Below are 22,803 nucleotides of genomic sequence, written 5' to 3'. Positions count from 1 at the left end.
ATGCCGAACAAAATCCCAAACTAAACTAGTCCCACATGCCTGCTCTTGGCCCGTATCCCTCCAAACCATGTTGACTATTTTAATTGGTCCTTGCCTCTCCAAATGCATGTAAATCCTATCTTTCAATATCACCTCCAACAACTTACCTACCACCGCTCGGGATTTAGAATGTACTGCCTGGGAGGGAATTTGAGACAGACAACCTCTACTTTTAAAGTATTGGATGAGAATTTCAAGTACCGTAACATTCAAAGCTGTGGGACTAGTGTAGGTAGTAGTACACTTTTCGTGGTACAAACTCGATGAGCCAAAGGACCTCTTCTATACTGTATGAATCTATGAAGACTAAGCTGTTGTCTTTCGTTCCTACCACAACCTTGTCTGTTTTCATTCCTGGCAAGTGTCTTGAGTTAAGCTAACCATTTGCAACTAGCATTGTGTTTGACCTTAACTTGAGTATGTAACAACATATCCACACCATCACCAATACTACTTACTTCCATCTCTTGAAATATTGCTATACTCCAACCCTTCACAGATTATCTGCCACTGAAACTCTCTACCATGCATTTGTTACCCTCTAGGCTTGGTTATTCCAAAACTCTCCTGACTGACTTCCTGTTTTTCATCCTACATAAACTTGTGTTCATTAAAAGCTCTGTCTTTGCAACATGTTTCACCCCTACAAGGCCTTTGTGACCAATGGGCTCCCTTAATTCTGTTTCTTGCACTTACTGGATTTTTATCACTTTGCTCGTGGTGGCCAAGATTTGTTGCCTTAAGCCCAAGCTCTGGAATTCTCCCCTCAAATCTCAAACTTTTTCCACTTTTAAAATGTTTTTTTATAACCTGTATTTTCAATCAAACCTTGTCGTCTTCTCTAATTCTCAATGTCAATTTTTTTTTTATTCATATCATTCTTGTTCAGGATCTTGGGGCATTTAAACTGAATTAACATTAGATTTATACAGCACGTTTATTGACAGAAGATGATTTAACCAGTGTATTAAAACTAGTACTGAAATTTTTAATACTTCTCTGCTGAATAGATTTTACCAAATGAATTTGATATTTGGTAGTATGTGTTTTTCACTTCTGTGTAAGGTGCCTATGTCAGCCAGAAAATTTTTCAGAATTAATTAGTACTTGTAGTATCTCAGAGGAGCACTGAGTAGTGTGAAATCTTTAGCTTAAGCCAGGAATGGTAGTTCTGAGATTGGAGAACTGAAAAGAAACCAAATAATCTAAAGTAATATTTCTGCTCCATTCATGTCACTCAGGCCTATCACATCAACCCCAGATGCTTGCAGCTAGAATACTTCCCCTAAAACAAAGGTCATGCAAGACCATTCCTGGTTGCAGCATCTTGCGTATGCTAAGGTCAGTAAAAGCTGTAGATAAAGCTTGAGCAGAAGTTGTATAGATAATTTAAAGACTATATTCCCGTAAACGGTCTGTTTGACCTCAAAAGATTTTGTTACAATTCAGAGTGGAAAACCAAAATTTATTTTTACAAAATAGCATTCAACTTACTTACATCCCAAAATCTATTTTTTTACAATTTTAGTAACTAACAGGCAAAATGTCAATGTTTATTACGTGCCAGCGGTCACAAATTAACAGTACATTTCAAACAGCAGCTTTAATTAAATGTACATTTTAGTATTGTTGTTCTAGTGTTGACCACACTGACTTGACATATTTCATATCCTTGGCACAAACCAGTTTTGCCACTTTGCTTGAGCAATACAAAGCAAACAAAACGAAATACACAAACAGTGAACTCACATTCCCTTCTGGCTCTGAGTTTAATGTGACAATGACTTCAACTGTCGATAGCAATTGAAAAAACAGAATTCTGTTCCAACAGTACTTGTTTACAATGTTAAACAAAAAACTATTCCTACACGCTAATACCCCTGAAATTTCTTTTCCAAACTTTAACTCAAGCTACCTGCAAGGTCGTCATCTGCATTTCTCCCCCAACTGCAAGATTCTGCTTAAAACCTATCTCTTCAGTTATGTGTTCTTACACCTGTTCAAGTTACTGTCCTTCATAAACCACTTGAATTTTATTTAAGGCAGAAGTCAGCAGGCAGCAGTCATACATGTAAAACCGTCCCCCACATTTTGAAGCCTAGCAGTATATACATGTGGAAAATTTATAGTTATAAAATAGGTCATGGGAACATAATCAAACTAACCAACTGGAGCTGCACTAAGTTTTGTACAATGTAATCATCAGAATCTTTTTGGAGTACTTTGTAAGGGTCTGTAAACTACTTTTCAAAGATATGTAAAAATATTAGATTAAGTAGGGAAGAGCAAGGAAAATATACTCATTCTAGACATGTAGAATAAAAGCTCAATCTCTACAGTTGAGAGAGAAGATAGCTCAGAAGAATACTAGATAATAAACTGAACTAGATAAATTGTGCTAGGATAGCAATTCATTCAAGTAAACTAGTGAAAACTTAATTTAGATCTGGTGAGGGAGGGTGTTGTTTGCATCATGGGCTTGAAAGAAGCTATCTGGAGGCTAAGAGGTGGTTACTGATGCAAGGAGTGCATTATCCTTGACTTTTCTTGACCACTTTCCTTCCCAATGCTTTAATTTCTCTTTAAAAACACAGACAACAGAAAAATGACTATCACTAGCAATCAACCAGTTTCAATGGCATGTTTCCAGTATTTGGATAAAAATCCATTATTCCTTTATAGTGATAGCTGTGATGATAATGATGGCCTCTGAAATAAGATAATCCATCAAAATGTTCATTACACAGTTCCACTAAAAACTACAGTCCTTTCAATTTTGTGTTTATGAAGTACCAAAGATATGGTTCTTCAAGAAGTGTTTAAATCCCTGTAAAATCCCCGTAAAAGCAACCTTAACTTGTCTGAACCTTGGGAATACTGTTCAATGATTTAATAAAGAAATATTGACTCTCTAGGTTCCTAACCCCACCTTCTGATTATAGCCAGTTTCTAGATCACTCTGAAGTGTCATAATGCTAATATACTAACCCTCTTTCAAATTTCTAAAATTTTTTCGAAAACTGAACTCTCAAATATTATGCACAGGGTCTAATTTTGCTTATGTAACTAACCATAGTGTTTCCACTATACAATATTAATGGTTTTACACAACTAGCGATATAAAGGTGTTACTAATGACATCTCTGTGGATACTCCAGAGATCTATACAATTGATTTTTACGAAAGACATTAAAGAATACACTTTACAAAGATCAATCGCCTTCTTGACTAAATACAATTCATGCCATTTCTGAGATTTGTTTCTTAAAAAGTACATGATTTCACAGAAACTTTGCATAATTCACATCTAGACCTAGGATGTACAGTGTGCCAGGAATCAAGATTTTGCATGATTTTAATGATTCATCAAAGCTGAATTTGGAAGTTCTTTGAAAGTAAGGGTGGAGCTGATTAAAGTTATTTGACCTAGCCATTTTCCACATCACAGTCAACAAAGGTTTTTTTTTTGTCAAAGTTAAAATTAATTGAGAGGAATGTCTTCCTTTTCTAATTTTCCTGCTATTGCTTAATCCTGGCACAGGCACCCTTAATCTCAGTGGTCAAAGGTGACAGTGATAATCTCCATTGTCAGTCATACTCATGTTCTAATAACATGTAGTAGTTCCATCTAAAGAGTATAATCCTGCTAATAAGGCACCAATGACCCAATTAAATAAATAAATTTAATCATTCCTCTACTCTAACACAGACAAACCTCTTCCATTTGTTTCTTTTCTCCCTCACTCCTCCCTGGTTTTGTATTTGCTTAAGATTTATTTATCTATAACTACTTCTGGTTATGATAAAGGATTATCTATCTTCAAAGCTAAATCTGTTTATCTGATCTGCTTAGTGTTTCCAGAATCTGCTGTACTTTGCTTTTGAAAAAGCAGGTGTACTTTCTACGAGGGAAACTAGTCCAAATGTGACCAAGCTTTTGGGTTCTACTATTCTTGTTTAGATGATAATTATCTTCTGAACAGTTGACAGTCTGATTATAGGTTTCAGGTTAGTTTTGTGTCAAAATAACATAGGCTTCAAATTCTGAACTCTGGTTGTGTCTTTGCAAATGATTTATGTGCAATGCTGTACTTGTGACATTATCAACAACGATTCAACAGAATGAAGCAGCAAAGTGAAAGATCAATGATCTGTAAAGCTGATGACTGTAACAGCAAGAGAATTACACGGGGAAAATAAATCAACTGCAGGGAAGAATACGTTTAAGGAAAGAACATGCTGTAATGAAAGGAAAGCACTAAAGACAAGAAATAGAGCCATAGGATTAAAACCATATCAAATGTGTACAATAATTTTCAGCTACATTGGTACTGTAATCTCTCGTTCTTTGAAAGTACAGCGATCGTTGTGCTGTATTCCACTGGGAGAAATAGCTGTAATTTTCTTTATCTTCCATGGAGAACCACATGCATAAGAGCTAAGATTTACTGCACATCATGTTTATACATCATTGTTCACTTTTTAAAAAAAAGTGCTGTTCCCATTAACAAACAACACAAAGATGAATGCATGATAAATTGGAATTCTGTGTTGCTAATTTGAACAACTAACATTCAAAACTGCAAACAAAACAAAAATCATGTTACATATGTCTAGGCATGAGTGTATATAGTGTATATACACAGTGAAAATCAGAAGATCTGCTGTTCAAACAAAATCTTTTCAAATCCAGGAGGCGGAGGGCTGTAAAATTCACTGAACTGGCAATCCAAAATTGCACTGTCATCAACTGGAAAAGAAGATGAAAAACCGTCAGACAACTACATGCAGGTACTCTTGACAGGAATTTAAAAATCGAATATAAAATATAAGGTAATCTAATTTGGTCACTTACTGCTCAACCCAATTTTTACAGATTAAACTAACAGTTCTTACTTGTATCATGCCTTTAATGAATTCATGGTGCTTCCCAGACATGTTATAAAACATAGTATGATACTGAACTGCAAAAACATTACGTCAGATGACTAAAAGTTTAGCCAGGGGTCGATTTTAAGTGTAAAAGGCAGAAAGTGAGGGAGTGAGTTGTACAGGGGAAATTCCATAGCTCTGGGCTGAGGCAACAGAAGGCACAACCACCAATTATGTGGAAGCACACGAGGCCAGAATTACAGCAGTGCAGGTATCGATTGGGAGCAGGGGGAGGTGTTTAGCTGGAAGAGGTTACAGAGATACGGACAGACAAATAGCCACAGTGAAGTTTGAAACAATCAGAATTTTAAAATCAAGGTGTTGTTTGATCAAGAACCATAGGGGTGATAGTGGAATGGGACCTCATGCAAGTCAAGACACAGGCAGCAGTGTTTTAGACAATCAAAATGATTGTATTTATTTTGATTTGCTCACTGGAATTTGCCATGATATAATAAGGCAATGTTCACAAGCTTTAAACAATGGTGCTTTGTTACAGCAGGCCACAATTTCAAAACTAAAATGGTTGTAAACATGACTAGAGACTGTGTAGAATCACTATCAGCGTTCAATGCCCAGTGGCTAATTCAGACTACATAATAATGCATTAATTTGTGTGAAAATTATGTTGGCTTTAAGGGAGAATATGGGTTGACATATAATTTCAGATCAACCAGAAATGATGCATGTGTAAGCTCAACTCCAATCAGATTACATATGAAAGCAATCAAGTTTGTATTATGTGAATTTGAATCTGATGGAGGAAAACAGACAGCTAAAGGATGTGTTGTCAGCAATTGGATCTGTGAGCTTCTCTATTGAAGCAAGTTGGACTCAGTTAGCTCCATTTCTCTTTCCACAAAAGCTATCAGACCTTAATGGGATTTTCCAGCACACACTGTAATTTGAGTAACTGCATGAATTTAGAATTCATGTTGTCTGCTGAACTTGTTTGCCTTACCATGCAAATAACAATGGGACCCTGATGTGCTGTGTCCTGCCTGTCCTATGCGGCACAGTGTTATAATATAATCCTATACTATATCAAGAATTTTTTAATGTAATGTTATTTCATGCATTACACCTGAAATAGTTTGGCAACACTGCATGGGTGTTGTTTTTGAAACAAAAGTACCACAGGGCAATCGGTACTCTTAGAACTAGTAACAGGGAGAAGATAACACTAGGGTAAATAAATCAGTTTTTAAAACACTTTGATTTCAAATCCAATCAATATAGAATACTTTCTGAAACAGGGAAATGTTTAAAACACCATTTACATTAAATGAAAAATACATTTCATGCTGGTTGAACACTGATCCAACAACTGAAAACAAAGCACAATGCCAGCTCAATTTCACCTAACAATTGTAAATCTTAGCACCCCCTAGTGCTTCAGAACTCCCCTAGTACTGCTGTGAAATAGCAGCACTATCATTGAACAATTTAAGTTTTTGGCCTCTACAATTCTAATACTTAGATTCTTTTATCGTTAAAACAGAATTCCAAACAACTCACCAAGGGGGGAAAATAGTCTTCATTATTTAAACTGAAGCAAAGTCCACTACAGCTTCATGTAGTCCATGGTTACAGATTTCCAAACCCCCTCCTTTGAGCATAAATAATTTCCCCATGATCGTTCCTGCTGACTTGGCTTCCTATTTAATTACTAATTCAAGTTAATGAACTAAAAAGCAAATCCCAAGATAGAGGGATGAGGTATTTTGCTGTATGAGTTTTTGAATTGAATCTGGTCTAAGATCCTGGCATAATCTGTTTCAGGGGCAAATGGGCGAAGTGTACCTTGTTTCTATGTATACAGAAAAAACTATACAGTAAGTCACTTTGAACCAATGTTTCCTCTATAAAATACACACCCACATACAACATAGTTCAGTTGTTGCAGTGCAACTTGCAAAAGTACACACTGCTGCTACACTGTGATGGTTGGGGCCGGGGTGGGGGGGTGAAGAATTGTTGAAGTGTTAATTGGGGTGCCCATTAAGCAGGTGGCTTTTCCTTGATTGTGTTGAGCTTAGTGTTTTTGGAGTTGTACTCACCCAAGCACACAGAATTCAATTACACTTGTGTCATGTAGCTTGAAGGTGTTGAGCAGGGCTTTTAAGGAGCTATGTGAGTTACTTGTCGCAGAACACTCAACCTCTGACCGTTTCTTGTAACCACAGCAATAGTAATATCACAGAACATGAAGGGGCAAGTATTGGACTCTCTTTTGTTGGTGATGGTCATTGCCTGGTACTCAAGAAGCACAAACATTACTTGCCCTTATCATGACAGGGGAAGGAAAAGGAGTAAGCAGTATTTTTGAAATGGGGCAATGGGGATTGAATCCATGCAGAGGGTTCAAGAAAATTGAGGTCATCTGTAGTTTCCCTTCTGAGTGTGCAAAATAATACTAGAAAATATGCCAGCCATGGTCGCCTTGAACTCTAGCCTCTTCTCTACAAGGCAGCCTAAGAGGGTAGCTAGCTGTAGTTCTGGATCTTTCAAATATTTCTTTTACCAAAATAAATAACAAGGTACGTTTTGTAGGAGTATCAGAACCTCTGGCTCTTAGAACCTGTAAATCTGACCCTCAAAGAATAAGCAATTCAATATTGTATTTATACATACTTGCTGTTTGTTCTCATTAGGTTTTATGGGCCTCTATTTGGAAAGAGTTGCATTATTAGTAGATATAAATTGGGACATCAATTCTGCACTGCCAAATACATGCTATTGCAAACAGATTTTAACATTGTTTGTGGTCCCTGAGGATACACTCGTGTGAGTGGCTCAAAGACAAATGTAGTATAAGAATCTTAAAGTTCAGTGTATAAATTGACTTACCATACACAACTGGATACACTGTGCCCCTAATTCCAGATGCCGGACAATGCATATTTTTTCCATTCAAATAAATGTTCAGTTCCACGTGATCATAAGTGAGTCCCTTTGGAGAAAAAAATTAAATCCACTTACATTACTTTATAATTCTGTAGCTAAATAAACTATACATCAACAGAATAATTCAATGAAAAATTCAAGATTGTGTATCCTTAATTATGCATCCCTTCAAATTACCTCACTACCACACCTATCACTCATGGAATAACAAATACAATACAGAAAAATTGGGTCAAATGACTATTTGGTAACAATATATATCTGTAGCCAGTTCATAACTGAAACAAGAGACCTGAAAGATGTGTGAGTTTATATTTCTTGAAAATCTGATTTAAACTTCTTTCTAAAAAAGTTTGAGTCTGTGTAGCAGAATATAAATTATCCTGGTTCTACATCAATGATTCATTTGATGGTAAATTCCTAGTATCTTTCTAGGGGCAAGCAAGATGCACTGGATAACTATCAGGCACATTAAACCTACACAAATGTTTTCCCTGCCTAGTTCAAGAATTACAAGGGTAGGTCCAGCACATCTAGGGAAGTGGTGACGTAGTAGTAATGTTCTGTGGACATGGGTCTGAAACCTACCACGGCAGTTGGTGAAATTTGAATTTGATAAAATCTGGAATTAAAAACTAGCCTCGTGACAACCATGTAACTATACTAATTGTCGTTAGTAAACCACTTGGGGTTTTTAATGTCCTTCAGGGAAAGAAATCTGCCTTCCTTACTTGGTCTGACCTACACATGACTCTAAATCCACAGCAATGACTTAACTGACCTCTGAAATAGCCGAGCAAGTGTCTCCGCTCCGTTAAACTGCTACAAAGTAGAAAGATAGGGCGGGGGATTCTTGATTACCAAGGGAATGGTAGATTATCAAGGATATGAGGCAATGTAGAGTTGAGGTTAAAATCAGAGCAGTCATAATCTTACTGAATGGTGGAGCTGGCTCCAAAGGCTGCTTCTCTTGTAGTCTCTTCATCCACTATGCCTGTTCCCTCAACTGCTGATGACCTCTGAAATAAGTTATCTCAGAGAACATCTTGTTTTATTCACATTAAGACAGCATAAAACAAATTACATTAACTTTCACTTTGAGATGAGTTAAAGTCTGAAAGAAATTTAGAAGAAACATATTTTGCTATAAACATCTAGGGTAAAAGTGTGACCACCTAGTGTAGCAATCAATTCACTATCACAGTACACTGTACTTAAAAAAAAAAAAGTATTGCCCAAGTTTTAAAAAGCCAACAGCAATACATTTACATGGTCACATTTCTTGTTTTTTTTTGGCAGATAGCATAGTTAGTATTAGTAATTGGGTGACTTAGCACAGCCTGATACAATGTTACTGTGATATTAGTTACAATGATGGAATGAACATTATATTTTTGTCAAACAAAGGGAAGTTAAAAGAACTTTCCAGATAGCTGCCTGAAATTAACATTGATTTGTCTTCAATTTGTAACTGTATGTGTAATCATTATGTTGCCCTTTATTAACTGGAAGCCACTACTATGGTGGCCTACTGACCGTTTTTAAAATTGTTCATGGAATGTTAGCGTTGCTGGAAAGGTTGGCATATATTGCCCAAACCTAACTGCTCTTGAGTAGACAGTATGAACTGCTTTCTTGAATCTTTGCAATTCATATGAGTAAGTGAACTCTCAGTGCTGTTAGCTAGGAAATTCCAGGATTTTAACCATGGATCAGATGCATGAATTAAGATTCTGTTTTAACATGGCCAATAACCTACACTTGCATTGTGTATCTAAAATAATAAAACTTCCTGGGCTGCTCCATGGAAACACTATCAGGAAGTGTGGCACTGCCACATAAGAGATTTTGGATCAGGTATCCAAAAATTTAATCAGAGTAGATTTTAAGAAACATCTTAGAAGGAGAGTGGGTATTTAGTGAAGAGAATTCCAGAGCTTAGATGCCAGACAGTTTTGGTACCCTTGTCACCAAAAGTATTGTCTCGATTGAAGGTTGAAGTTACAGGAGAGGTGAAGTCTTCTTGTATAGAAGGGGATGCAAGTTCACTACCACTTCTTTGAAACTGTAGTGATATCGGGGAGAATTATCCAAAACATGCATTAAAAGTAAAGAATTTTGAGGAAACCATTGAAAACCAAAAGCCATAAATAGAATCTGCAAATCCTAAATTCTTTATGTACCACAACATCTCCTTCCTGAGGAATACTGTTAGCTGGAAGTCTGTTTCGTTCTTCGTTATTGTGATAAATGGCTCCATCGTGCCTAAGCACTAAACTTTGTGCATCCCGACCAAATGGAATCTGATTAAGGTTAGCTTTTTGGGTAGCAACCCCAACTCCCCAGACTCCTGAAACAGAATAAGTACAATATGGTTACAATACATCTTCATGTCCTCAAGTCTGAGCTTCAGCTCAATTTGCTTCAATTTATTGAGTCACAGAATTGTACAGCATGGAAACAGATGCTTTGGTCCAACTCGTTCATGCCGACCAGATATCTAAATTAATCTAGTCTCATTTGCCAGCATTTAGCCCACATCCCTCTAAATCCTTCCTATTCATGTACCCATTCAGATGCCTTTTAAATGTTGTTATTGTACCAGCTTCCACTACTTCCTCTGGCAGCTTGTTCCATACACGCATCACCCTCTGTGTGAAAAAGTTGCTCCTTAGATCCCTTTCAAGTCTTTCCCCTCTCATCTTAAATCCTTGCCCTTTAGTTTTGGACTCCCCAGCCTGAGGAAAAGACCTTGGTTATTCACACTATCCATGCCCCCTCATGATTTTATAAGCCGCTTTAAAGCATAGTGTGATTGAAAAACATCCTTGGAAAATTTAGTACCTTAACACATCACAACCTGATTCATAATCCAAAAAATTTAAGAAATACAATATTCTACTTGTAACAAGGATTTTCTGGGGGGAAAAAAAAGCAATAAACAACACTGACATACCAAAATATTATGCCAGATGGTTATGTGTGGGCTGACACTTAGAATAGCCTGCACTATTTTGTTCATTGTTTCATCCAATTTATTAGGGAAAAGCAGAAAATCAAGTCTGGGAACACTAATATTCCACAAATGCACAGAGGGGAAATAAAGTCAGCACTCTGGGCTGCTTGCTCACTTAGTGGATGGACTTTACAACAGCATAGTCTGGGGAAAGTTTACTAAAGGGAGTAAAACATACATACAAGGGTGCATGGGTGTGTGGAAATTTGTTATCAAGGTTGCCTAGTTTTTGTTTTGAAAGACAACATAAAAAGGGAATTTCCTTCCAGAACTTGCTTACATTTATGAAGCAATGTTTAGCATGGGAAAAAAAAACTAACGATCTCAAGATGCTTCATAGAAAGGTAATCGGAAGAGGTGATTAAAGAAAGGGGTTCAATAGAAAAATAAGTTTGTGCAGTAGAATTCCCTACATAATCACATGGCTAACACAACTAAAGGATGATGGTTGGGTGTAAACCACGTGGAAGAAATCCATCAGATGCTAGAGTCAAAATAGTACTGGTTTCTTTTAAAACTGAAATATTACCATACTAAATGCCATCTTATATTCCAGTTAAGACTTTATTTTGGTTCCAGCTTAGAAAACATATACTACAGGTGGGATAGCGGAATGATGACTCTTGGCAGTGGGAAAATATGAAGGTTAGATCATAAGTGACACAAAACTGCCATTAAAGTAATACAGTAGAGCCACCCTTGCTCTAGCATTTTACTGACCCGTTGACTGGACTTTGAATTCAAAGTAACTTTTGTTCTGATGCAAAGGTGCGTTGGCCAAGCAGCCTCCTGTGCCACATATTCTTCTCCCGTTTTTCACAATAACGACATCGGTTCCTATGAAGATAGACAAAACTAATAATCTGAACAAATTTTTAAAAGTAAACTCGTGGGCTATAGCAAATCTTGATCTTTGCTCAAAGGCAAAGGAAGTCTTGCACTTGTATACTGCCATGCATTACTAATGTAGTTATATTCTAAAAAGTGTTGGATAAAGGCTAAATATTGGCAGCAAATTCGAAAGAACTCCTATGAAATGCAAGCAGGTTAGATCAGTTAGCTCCTCAAACCTCCACTACCATTAAGATAATGGCTGATTGTTGACCTCAATTTCATTTTACTAGAAATTTTTTCCCATACTATTCACAGCTACCATCGACTTAAATATATTTAAAGCCTTTCTGTACAGAGTTCCAAAGAATCACAACCCCCGAAGGAAGAAATTTATGCTTACCTCAGTCCAAAACAGCTACCCCCCTAGGTTGTTGACTTGCTCACCGAGCTGGCTTGTTTTCGTTCAGATGTTTCATCACCATGCTAGGTGACATCAGTGGAGCCTCTGATGAAGCTTCATTGGAGGTTCAATTGATGATGTCACCTAGCATGGTGACAAAACATCTGAATGAAAACAAGCCAGCTCGGCAAGCTAGTCATCAACCTCACCCACAACCCGAGCTATAGATCTTTGCCAAAACTTTAAGCTACCCCCCTTTATTCTGAAACTAGTCCTAGAGATAACGTTATTTAAATTATATCACCTCTCGTTTTTCTAAATTCCAAAGTTTAGACCCACTCTACTAAGTCTCTCTTCATAAACTGAACTTCTCACCCCAGCAATCAATCTAGCAAACTTTTCTGTTGCATATCTTTTAAGGCAACCATATCCCTCCTCACGTATGGAACCAAAACTGTGCACAGTAATTCAGGGTGACCTTACCAAAGCCCTGTACAATTGCCTCTTTTTCCAATACAATGATTTCCAAATCCTTCTGAATAGCAACATGTTATAGTTTCTCACCATTTGCAAGTCCACTTTTTCCACTCTTATTACCAAAGTGAATGACCACCTCTTTCCCTTCTCTCTTTTTGCCAACTTAACCTATCTATTTTTAAATCCATCAATGGGATGTCGCTGGCTAGTCCAGGAATTTTTGCCCATCCCTAGTTGCCCTGGAGAAGGTTGTGGTGAACTGCCTTCTTGAATAGCTGCAGTCCATTCGGTGTAGGTAGGCCCACAGTACTATTAGGAAAGGACTTTTCCAAATATGTTATTTGGAAATAAGGATGATGAATGGCTTGAAGGGGAACTTGCAAGTGGTGACGTTCCCCTGTATCTGCTGCCCTTGTCTTTCTGGATATTGGAGCTCCATGGGTTTGGACATTGGTGAATTTCTGAACTACATTTTCCAAAATGTACACACTGCTGCTACTGAGTGTCAGTCAGTGGTGGCTTCTTTATCCTGGACAGTGTCAAGCTTTTCATGTGCTGTTGGAGCTGCATTCATCCAAGAAAATGGGGACTGTTACATCACATTCCTGACTTGTGCCCTTGTGGATGGTGTACACACTCTGAGGAGACAGGTGAGTTACTTGCTGAAGGATCCCTAGCCTCTCACCTGCTTTGGCAGTATTTATATGGCTAGTCCAATTCAGTTTCCGGTCAATGTTAACCCCAAGGCTACTGTGTTGCAATCCCAGCTGATGTTATTAGTGGACAAATAGTCTCTTGCTGAAACATAAGCACACACTGCTACAGATTTTGATTTAACAATAAAACACAAAATTAACAAAAGAAATGAAGATTAAAAATAGAATAAGCTAAATTATCTACTAACAAAAATTCAAATATTTTTGAAACAATAAAATTATAATCCCATAACACCCCTTTATAAATTGAAATGAAACAAAACAGCTTTTGTAAAATATCTAAAACCAACCCCAATACAGTACGCAAAATCTCAAGTCATACAATCTTCACAGCAGAGTCCCTATCTCTAACACCTCAAATGGTTAAAGACACTTGACGTTTCAACTTGGGCAGAGCCTGCTGACACTGACAATTATGGGCAACTACGCATGTGTGCTGATCCAGAAACGTGGATACTCCCGCTTCCAAAACCCCTTAAGTCATTGTGTAAATGTCAGATGTTGTCATACACAAATCCTGCACTGTGTATGAACAGAGAAGCAAGATTTTGATACAGGGTTCAGCGATGTGGAGTTAGGATGTACGTTCGGGGGAGAAGGAAGAGCAAGTGATGACGTGATTTCCCTTTCCCCAAATATGCATGCATTTAAGTGGTACATAGCATGCATATGGTGGTATCAACAAATGTGGCCTTTAACTTGTAGGCTGGAACTGCAGATAGCTCCTCCTTAAGTTACTATACACCTGATCTTAAATGAACTCAGCTTTAAGTAACTTCTTCAGGGTTTTATTCCACACTTCAAGTCCAGGTCTAGGACTAACACTAGCTCTTAAAGATGATTTAGTTTCACTCTATCCTTTCCTTCTCAGGAGCACTATGTTCACTCAAGTGATGGCCTAGTGGTACTATTGCTAGACTATTAATCTGGGGACTTGGGTTCAAATCCCACCACAGCAGATGGTGGAATGTAAATTCAATATTTAAAAAAATCTGGAATTAGGAATCTACTAATTACCATGAAACCAATGTCGATTGTTGGGGAAAAAAAAACTGGTTCACTAACGTCTTTCAAGGAAGGAATCTGCCGTCCTCACCTGGTCTGGCTTACATGTGTTTCCAGACCCACAGCAATGTCGTTGACTCTCAACTGCCCTCCAAAATGGCCAAGCAAGCCGTCAGTTGGACCAAAGACTACAAAGTCTCAATGAAAAGAAATCAGATCGATCACCTGGCATTGACCTAGGCACCAAAAGGACAACAGCAGAAACAGCCCTGTCAACCCTGCAAAGTCTTCCTTACCAACATCTGGGGACTAGTGCCAAAATTGGGAGAGCTCTCTCACAGACTAGTCAAGCAACATCCTGATATTGTCTTAAGCTATGATTCCAAGTGTATGACTATGTCCCAGACACCATCATCAACATCCCGGATATGTCCTGTTCCATCCGGCAGGACAGACCCAGCAGAGGTGGTGGCACAGTGGTACACAGTCAGGAATTTCCCTGCCAAACAACAGAAGCAGCAAGTGATAGACACAGCTAAGTGACCCCACAACCAATGGATCAGATGTAAGCTCTGCAGACTTGTCATATCCAATCATGAATGGTGATGGATGATTAAACAGCTCACAGGAGTAGAAGGCTTTACAAATCTCCCCATCCTCAATGATGGAGGTGCCCAGCACATCAAAAGATAAGGCTGAAGCTTTCACAGTACTCTTCAGTCAGAAGTGCCAAATGGATGATCCATCTCAACCTCCTCGAGAGGTCCCCAGCATTACAGATACCAGTCTTCAGCCAATTTGATTCAGTCCATGGTTGGAGACACTGGATACTTCAAAGGCTACAGACCCTGACAACATTCCAGCAACAGTACTGAAGACTTGTCTTCCAAAACTTGCCGCTCCCCTAGCCAAGATGTTCCAGTACAGTTACAACACTGGCATATACCTGGCAATATGGAAAATTGCACAAGTATGTCCTGTAATAAAAAGCAGGACAAATCCAACCGGCCAATTACCACCCCATCAGTGTCCTATCAAATCATCAGTAAAGTGATGGTAGCTATCATCAACAGTACTATCAAGCAGCACCTGCTCAGCAAGCACATGCTCAGTGACACCCAGTTTGGGTTCTGCCAGGGCCACTCAGCTCCTGGTCGCATTATAGCCTTGATTCAAACATGGACAAAAGAACTGAATTTTAAAGGGGAGATGAGGTGAGTGTGACAGCCCTTAACATCAAGGCTGCATTTGACCAAGTGTGGCATTAAGGAGCCCTGGAAAAACTGGAATCAATGGGTATCAGGGGCAATGTCTCTGGTGATTAGAGTCATACCTGACACATAGGAAGATGGTTGTGGTTGTTGGAGGTCAATCATCTCAGCTCCAGGACATGTCTGCAGGAGTTCCTCAGGGTAGTGTCCTCGGTCCAACCATCTTCAGCTGCTTCATCAATGACCTTCCTTCCATCATAAGGTCAGAAGTGGGGATCTTCACTGCTGATTGCACTACGTTCAGCACCATTTATGACTCCTCAGAAACTAAAGCAGTCTATGTCCCAATGCAACAAGATCTGGACAATATCCAGGTTTGGGCTGACAATTGGCAAGTAACATTCATGTTACACATGCCAGGCAATGACTACCTCTAATAACAGACAATCTAATCACTGCCCTTTGACATTCAATAGTGTTACCATCACTGTGTCGCCTGCTCAAAATTATGGGAGTTATCATTGACCAGAAACTCAACTGGACTCACCACATAAACATAGTGGCTACAAGAGCAGGTCCGAGGCTAGGAATACTGTGGCAAGTAACTCACCTCCTGACTCCTCAAAGCTTGTCCACCATCTACAAGGCACAAGTCAGGAGGGTGATGGAATACTCACCACTTGCCTGGATGAGTGCAGCTCCAATGACACTCAAGCTTGACACCATCCAGGACAAAGCAGCCCACTTGATTGGCACTACATCCACAACCATCCACTCTCTCCACCACCGATGCTCAGTAGCAGCAATGTGTACTATTTACAAGATGCACTGCAGAAATTCACCAAAGATCCTCAGACAGCACCTTCCAAACCCACAATCACTTCCAAGGACAAGGGCAGCAGATATATGGGAACACCACCTTCAAGTTCCTCTCCAAGCCACTGAACACCCTGACTTGGAATTATATTGCCGTTCCTTCACTGTTGCTGGGTCAAAATCCTGGAATTTCCTCCCTAATGGCATTGTGGCAGGACCCACAGCAGGTGGATGCAGCGCTTCAAGGCAGCTCACCACCACCTTCAATGGCAACTAGGGATGGGCAATAAATGCTGGCCAGCCAGCAACGCCCAGAGCCCACAAAATGAATAAAAAAAACTTCATGTCTGCTTAAAACTGGGCGCAAAACTAAAAGAAAAAAATCTCTTAAGTTTGGGTGTTTTCTTGAGCTTAAAAATTCTCCTGACCTTCTAAACTGCATCTCGTTTGTCTTGTTCAGTTGTAAAACCAAAGCATTCTACACAAAAAAAATCAATACTAAAGCTAGGCTTTAAAACCTGTTTTTAAAAGAAATCACCATGGCTACAGAAATACTTTCAAGTTAATTAACTGCAGTTACACAGAAAACCTCAAGTACCTCACTAACCCACAGTCCAAGAACCCAAATAAATGATACTAAATATATATAGATCACACCATTTACTTCATACCTTCCACCCCAAAGAACAGTGAAAATGTATCTTCGGGGCATTTTCATTATTCACCAATAGTCATTTCATGAGTTCTATGTAATATTTACAATAATTGTGTTTTAACATTAAATATACACCAAAGCACACAAGTATGTTTTTACTCATCACACAATAAATAAAGCATCCGTGATTACACTTTCTTTTCCAGTCTTGTAATGGTTTTCAAATTATATGTTTGGAATATTGAGCTCCATTGAAATAATCGTAAATTCTTGTACTGAAATTTTTCCTAAGAAAATCAAAGGATTGTGGTCCATGTAAATAAGTTTCTTCTTCCATGTTGTTGCAGATGTGTATTTCAAAGTGATGCACAGCCAGTAAAGACTCAACATCTCTTTAATAATGGTTAAATTTTTGTTGATATGCAATTTTTTGTAAATTAACTGATTAACTGTTCCACCCCCAAATCATTAACTTGCAATAAAATAGTCCCTAAAAAGATGTCTCTGCCTTCAACAGCCGGTTTGAATAGCTTTGCATAATTCAGCCAGTTACAACTAGTGCTGTTGGCAGTACAGCATTCAAATTTTCATAGACAACTTTGACACTCTTGTATTCATTCAAACTTTCAGCCTTTTACAACAAGTTTAAGGGTGCAACAACAGTGATAGAATCCACTCATGCCAACATAATGTAAAATTTCACCTTTCATCTTAGGTCCAGGAAAATCCAAAGTGACCTGTTTGCTTCTCTAGGTGTGAACTGACCTTGTCCCATGGTATGGCCCAGATAAGTCACCTTGGCCTTTCTAAATTCACTTGTGGCCAAAATTAAACCTTTTTGGCTTTTTGTAGCTGATCAGCCAAAAGGTGCAAATGCTCCTCGCCAGGTCTGGCTAAAAACTATGTGATTGTATTGTTTCCATCAACAATGTCAAAGTCCTCTAATTACTTTACTGGTTAATTGTAGAAACATCAGTGCATTTTTCATTAGAAGCAGCACGACTGCACTGATAAAGTCCATCTAGTGTCGTAAAATCCAGTGTTTCATCAGCTCTCATAAGATTACAAGATATAGGAGCAGAAGTGATCCATTCAGTTTACAGAGTCTGCTCCATCATTAAGGGCATGGCTGGTTGAATAATCCTCAACTCACGTTCCTGCCTTTTTAGTATAATCCTTGATTTCCTCACTGATTAAAAATCTGCCTATCTCAACCTTGTGTCTACTTAACCACCCAGCCTCGACAGCCCTCTGTGGTAAAGAATTTCACTGATTCACTATCTTCAGAGAAGAAATTCCTCCTCATCTGTCTTAAATATGTGACCCTTTACTCTGAGATTATGCCCTCAGGTCGCAGACACTCCAACAAGCGGAAACCATCTTTCTGCATCTAACCTGTGAAACCCCTAAGGAATCCTGTATGTTTCAATAAGGTCATTCTTCTAAATTCTAATGATTACAGGCCCAGTCTATTCACTCTGTCTCGTAAGACAGTCCTTCCATACTTAGTTTCAGCTTAGTCAACCTTCTCTGTACTACTTCCAACGCCGGTATATCTTACCTAAGAAATGGGGCCAAAAACTGTTCACAATATTCCAACTATGGTCTGACTAATGCCTTGTATAGTTTTAGTGAAACCTCCCTACTTTTATACTCCATTCCTTTTGAAATAAAGGCTAGCATTCCAATTGCTTTCCCTTTTACCTGCTGAACTTGTATTCCAGCTTTTTATGATTCATCTATTACATAAAATTAACATATATATAATTATGCAACACCAACAGGTGACATGTTTAACATTTTCCTTTAATCCTTTATTCTAAATCTTGTCTCCGAGTGGTACCACAGTGTTTAATTAACAAACTGAGCCACAACAAGAATGCTCCCTTTCAACATAATGATTCCTTAGCATTGTACAATTGAGTTGTAAAATATGAATATTCTTTGTCTACGCTCTCAGTTATACGTAACAAATGACAATTACAATTGTTATAAAGTTTATGAAGTGTAAGTTGTAATAATACTTGTGTTCCCACAGCACTTGAGCCTTAGATTAATTCGGATGTGTCTAGTAATGAGGAAACATGAAGGATTGAAAACTAGAACTTATTTTGGCTTAAAAATGCACATAATGCAGCAAAGTATGGATACTTCCATAGAAATAAGTAGTAACTGTACAGTTAAGATGAAGGAAATTGAAACATTAAAATGCTCACAGCGTAGAACAGGAGAAGGCACTAAGGTGAGGCTGTGAAACTCAGAGGGTTTGTTTCTGATGTAGAATAAAAAGGGTATGAGAGATTATATTATGATGGATAAATGTGACTGTAGCTATTTGATCATGTGAAAGAGAGACAGCTGGAAGAGAAGGCTAGGCCTAATGCCGCAAAGCCTTTCTTCCTAAAGCCTCTACATATTTTTAAATTGAATCACAGCATTAGGGAAGTGTCTGGAATCACTGTTAATAACATGGTTGATATACATCATCCATGATGTTATAATGATTATGAACCATATGTTGTGAAAATGTCTAATTTCATGATTCACGTGTTGTAGGAATATAACATTTTCTTTTTGAGGAAAATTTATTTTTTAAATACAAAGTAATTGAAACTCTGGAATTCAGGAAGGTGTCAGAACACTCAAGGTATTTACATAGCATGGATCTTTCTGTGAGCTATGAGACCAGGCCTATGACTCCGGTTCGGACGTGGCAGTTACAGGACTGGCAGTGACGGCAGAGGTGGGTCCATTACAGAGACCCAGCTGATGTCAAGCAGCGAACGGAGGAGTAGCAGAGGGTAACAAGAGGAGGAGGGAAAGATGAACACTGCAATAAAATCTTGCATTACATTCAGTGTTTTGAGACAGCAGCAGAGCGTGGCAACACTGCGTTTTGCATGTGAGAAAACACTTTTCATTGTATTTTTATTTACAAACAACAATAATTCTAATTCTAAAAGATCAACATTAAAATGCTGAGAGCCTAAAACAGATGGGCCTCTTCAGATGGAGAACCAAAGACAGCAAGCCTGAGAAGAACTGCCCTGTCTTTCTTAGACAAACAAATTATTTACCGTTTCATAGACCAAAACAAAAGTGGAAAAGCAACCAGTAAACAGGAGATGGTCTTAAAGTATCCACGTACTTGTTAGATCAAAAACCATGTCTGGGAAGTTAGTTAACTAGTTTGCACCTCCATCTGGGACAAAGGGGTGTCAGGTAAATTACAATGGGGATAGGTTACAGAGGTAGTCTGTGTTTGCTTTGTCTGTTTATTTTCCCTCAGACACAAGTAAAATAAGAGAGAGAAAGTTGACAGCATTGGGTGCTTGGGTAGCAGAGACCAGTAATATTGAGCTAATGGAAAAGATTTTTTTTTATTTTGAAGTCACTGAGCAAGAGAGCAGTGAAACTCTTCCTTGAGCTGCAGTGTTTACAATCCTGAGGTTCTCAATGAGAAGTGGAGGTTCACCTGGTTGAATGCTAATGGAAAGACCCCTAAAAAGACTCAAAGTCGGAGAACAGCAAGATCATGGAGGGACATGAAAGCAAATTCCTAAGAGTAGTGATGTTCTTCAGTTTGGTCCCAAAAGAAAGGAATCTTTAAGGGCCTGAGGTGTAAAGGGAAGTCTTTGATGGAAATAAAATAGACTTTTGGGATTAAGGAATGAGGGTTTACAAAACATAGCATTGAATTAGTAGTGCGTACTTTGTTGTTTTTATTTAAAATGTGAAATCTTGTCTAATACTTTAATTCATTACTCAGGAGTTACAATTTTGATTTTAACTTATCAGTCTCTCAAGATCATAACATGATACTGCAATTATTTTTCTTCCGCTGTTACCTTTTCTACATTTCAAATAAATAATTATTTAACAAATAAATACTATTAATCGGTATTGCTTTGTATCTGAATGCCTATTGGTACACTGGTACCACACGCCTATCAACACCACGTAGTATCAGAACGTCTAATGACACTTCCTAATGCCACAACTTAAAAACACTATCACAATGTTCATCATCTGATGCTACGATATCTAATATCGCCCAATAGCAGAAAACTAGCCATACGTTGTGCTACTAACATTGAGATTTTGAGATTAGCGTTACTGAGTCAATGATTCAAGTTAGACGCGTATGTTTAAAATTGGGAAATTACGATTCTAGTTAGTTAGAAACCGCAGGAGACTCCAATGAACAATATCATTGCTAAATAGAAGTATTCAGTGAATACACTACAGTGTAAGTTAAAACAAGTCACAAGCCGAAGGGTCATTCGTGCATCACAACAGCGTCTAAGGAGTGGGCTGCTATACGTATGTGAAGAACTGTAGATGTGTTTAACTTTAGATGGTGTGCACTGAATATGCATCCTCATCTTCAAACAAATTGAGTGGCTGACACCCAGTTTGTGAGGAGGGGGGTGTTGACATCAAGGAAGTAACTGGCATTCTGAGGTGAACGCTAATCATGGGTGTTAAATCTGTCCGCTTGCTAACTTACCCATGTGCTGCGTGTCTAATTGGACGGCGGGCATTTCTTTCAACTGAATGTGTCCAGAGCCTCCATCTCCACACCATCTCAAGCAGCACAACACTGACGACGCCATCTTCCCAATGTTCACCTTACCGACGTCACCGGTTCACGAGCACTACGCACACGCCCCTGACGTCACACGCCGGTTTCACGCGGCCCTCCACTCACGTCATCTTCCCGTCAGGGACGGCGCGACTGGGGTTACTGCGCAGGCGCTTTAACGCAGGCCGTTGGTCTGATTGGAAGTGGTTCTATTGACAAAGCAGCGACTTAATATTAAGACAGAATCTAAAACATTTCTGAAGCAGGGGTGTGGCCGGGTCAAAATTGCTGAGAATCCCAAATTTGACAGCACCGTCATCTTGAGGGCTGCAGCAGTTCAAGAAGATCCCACCGACTGTATAAGGGCAAAGAGTATTGGCCAAAATACGCCAACTTCCCCAAAAGTAGCTGCACCCTCAAGAAATGACAAAGACTAGAGTCAATTCTCTGGAGGTTTCGCAAACCAAAAGGAGAGTAATGGCAATTCAGTGTGCTGTAGGTAATTTTATTTTAGGGAGGAATAGTTGGTCAAGAGATTTTTTTATTTTATCTACAGGATGAGGGCGTCGCTGTCTAGGCCAGCATTTATTGCCCATCCCTAATTTCCCAGAGGGCAGTTAAGAGTTGACCGCATTACTGTGAGTCTGGCGTTAGGTGTAGTCCAGACCAGGTAAAAATGGCAGTTTCCTTCCCTAAAGGACATAAGTGAACCAGCAATCGACAATGGATTCATAATCATCATTAGACTCCTAATTCCAGATTTTTAAAAACTGGATTCAAATTCCACCATCTGCCATGGCAGGATTCAATCCTGGGTCCCCAGAACATTAACTGGATCTCTGGATTAACAGTCCATGTATAATACCACGGGGCTGTCACCTCTATGTTGGCTGTTCTTCATTAAATATGGCATGGGATATTATGTTTAGCAATAGGGTATGGGCAGATAGGGAGATCGGTTAGATTAGTTGGCGAGATGGCTGGTTTTTGATGCAGAGTGATGCCAACAGTGGGGTTCACTTCCTGCATGGGCTTAGTTTACCATGAAGGACTCTCCCCTCGCCTTGGGCGTGGTGACCCTCAGGTTAAACCATGACCAGTTGTTTCAATTGAAAGAGCAGCTCTATTCTCCAGTTGGACTACGGTGTACTAAAAAGCAGACAGTTTTTCCTCTACTTAGGGTCACATCACAAAGAACTCCAAAAATGTA

The 22,803-nt window shown here is 38.8% G+C and overlaps 2 protein-coding genes across 2 annotated transcripts in view; one reads left to right on the top strand and one right to left on the bottom strand.

Annotated features, from left to right (window-relative positions):
- Positions 1–22,803, top strand: part of LOC109932260 (putative potassium channel regulatory protein) — a 79,713-nt gene that overhangs the window by 12,943 nt on the left and 43,967 nt on the right. The gene's annotated exons all lie outside the window — the stretch shown is intronic.
- spryd7b (SPRY domain containing 7b) lies at positions 1,484–21,717 on the bottom strand. Its single transcript, XM_020515255.2, has 5 exons — positions 21,519–21,717; positions 11,615–11,731; positions 10,062–10,228; positions 7,822–7,924; positions 1,484–4,789 (listed from the first exon to the last, which is right to left on the bottom strand). The coding sequence occupies exons 1-5, from the start codon at positions 21,622–21,624 to the stop codon at positions 4,692–4,694; spliced, it is 591 nt and encodes a 196-aa protein (XP_020370844.1). The 5' UTR covers positions 21,625–21,717; the 3' UTR covers positions 1,484–4,691.

This window comes from Rhincodon typus, chromosome 11 (assembly GCF_021869965.1).
Source record: "Rhincodon typus isolate 14 chromosome 11, sRhiTyp1.1, whole genome shotgun sequence".
Lineage (NCBI taxonomy): Eukaryota > Metazoa > Chordata > Chondrichthyes > Orectolobiformes > Rhincodontidae > Rhincodon > Rhincodon typus.
This window is presented reverse-complemented; position numbering and strand designations above follow the sequence as displayed.

Bases quoted from the DNA above. Each gene is read 5' to 3' on its own strand.
- spryd7b (XM_020515255.2), bottom strand. From the start codon at position 21,624: ATGGCGTCGTCAGTGTTGTGCTGCTTGAGATGGTGTGGAGATGGAGGC. The intron at 10,229-11,614 runs GTCAGTAAAATG...ATTCTGTTTCAG, and splicing joins ATTCAAAGTCCAGTCAACGG to GAGTCTGGGGAGTTGGGGTT. The intron at 4,790-7,821 runs GTAAGTCAATTT...CTTCTTTTCCAG, and splicing joins AGTGTATCCAGTTGTGTATG to TTGATGACAGTGCAATTTTG.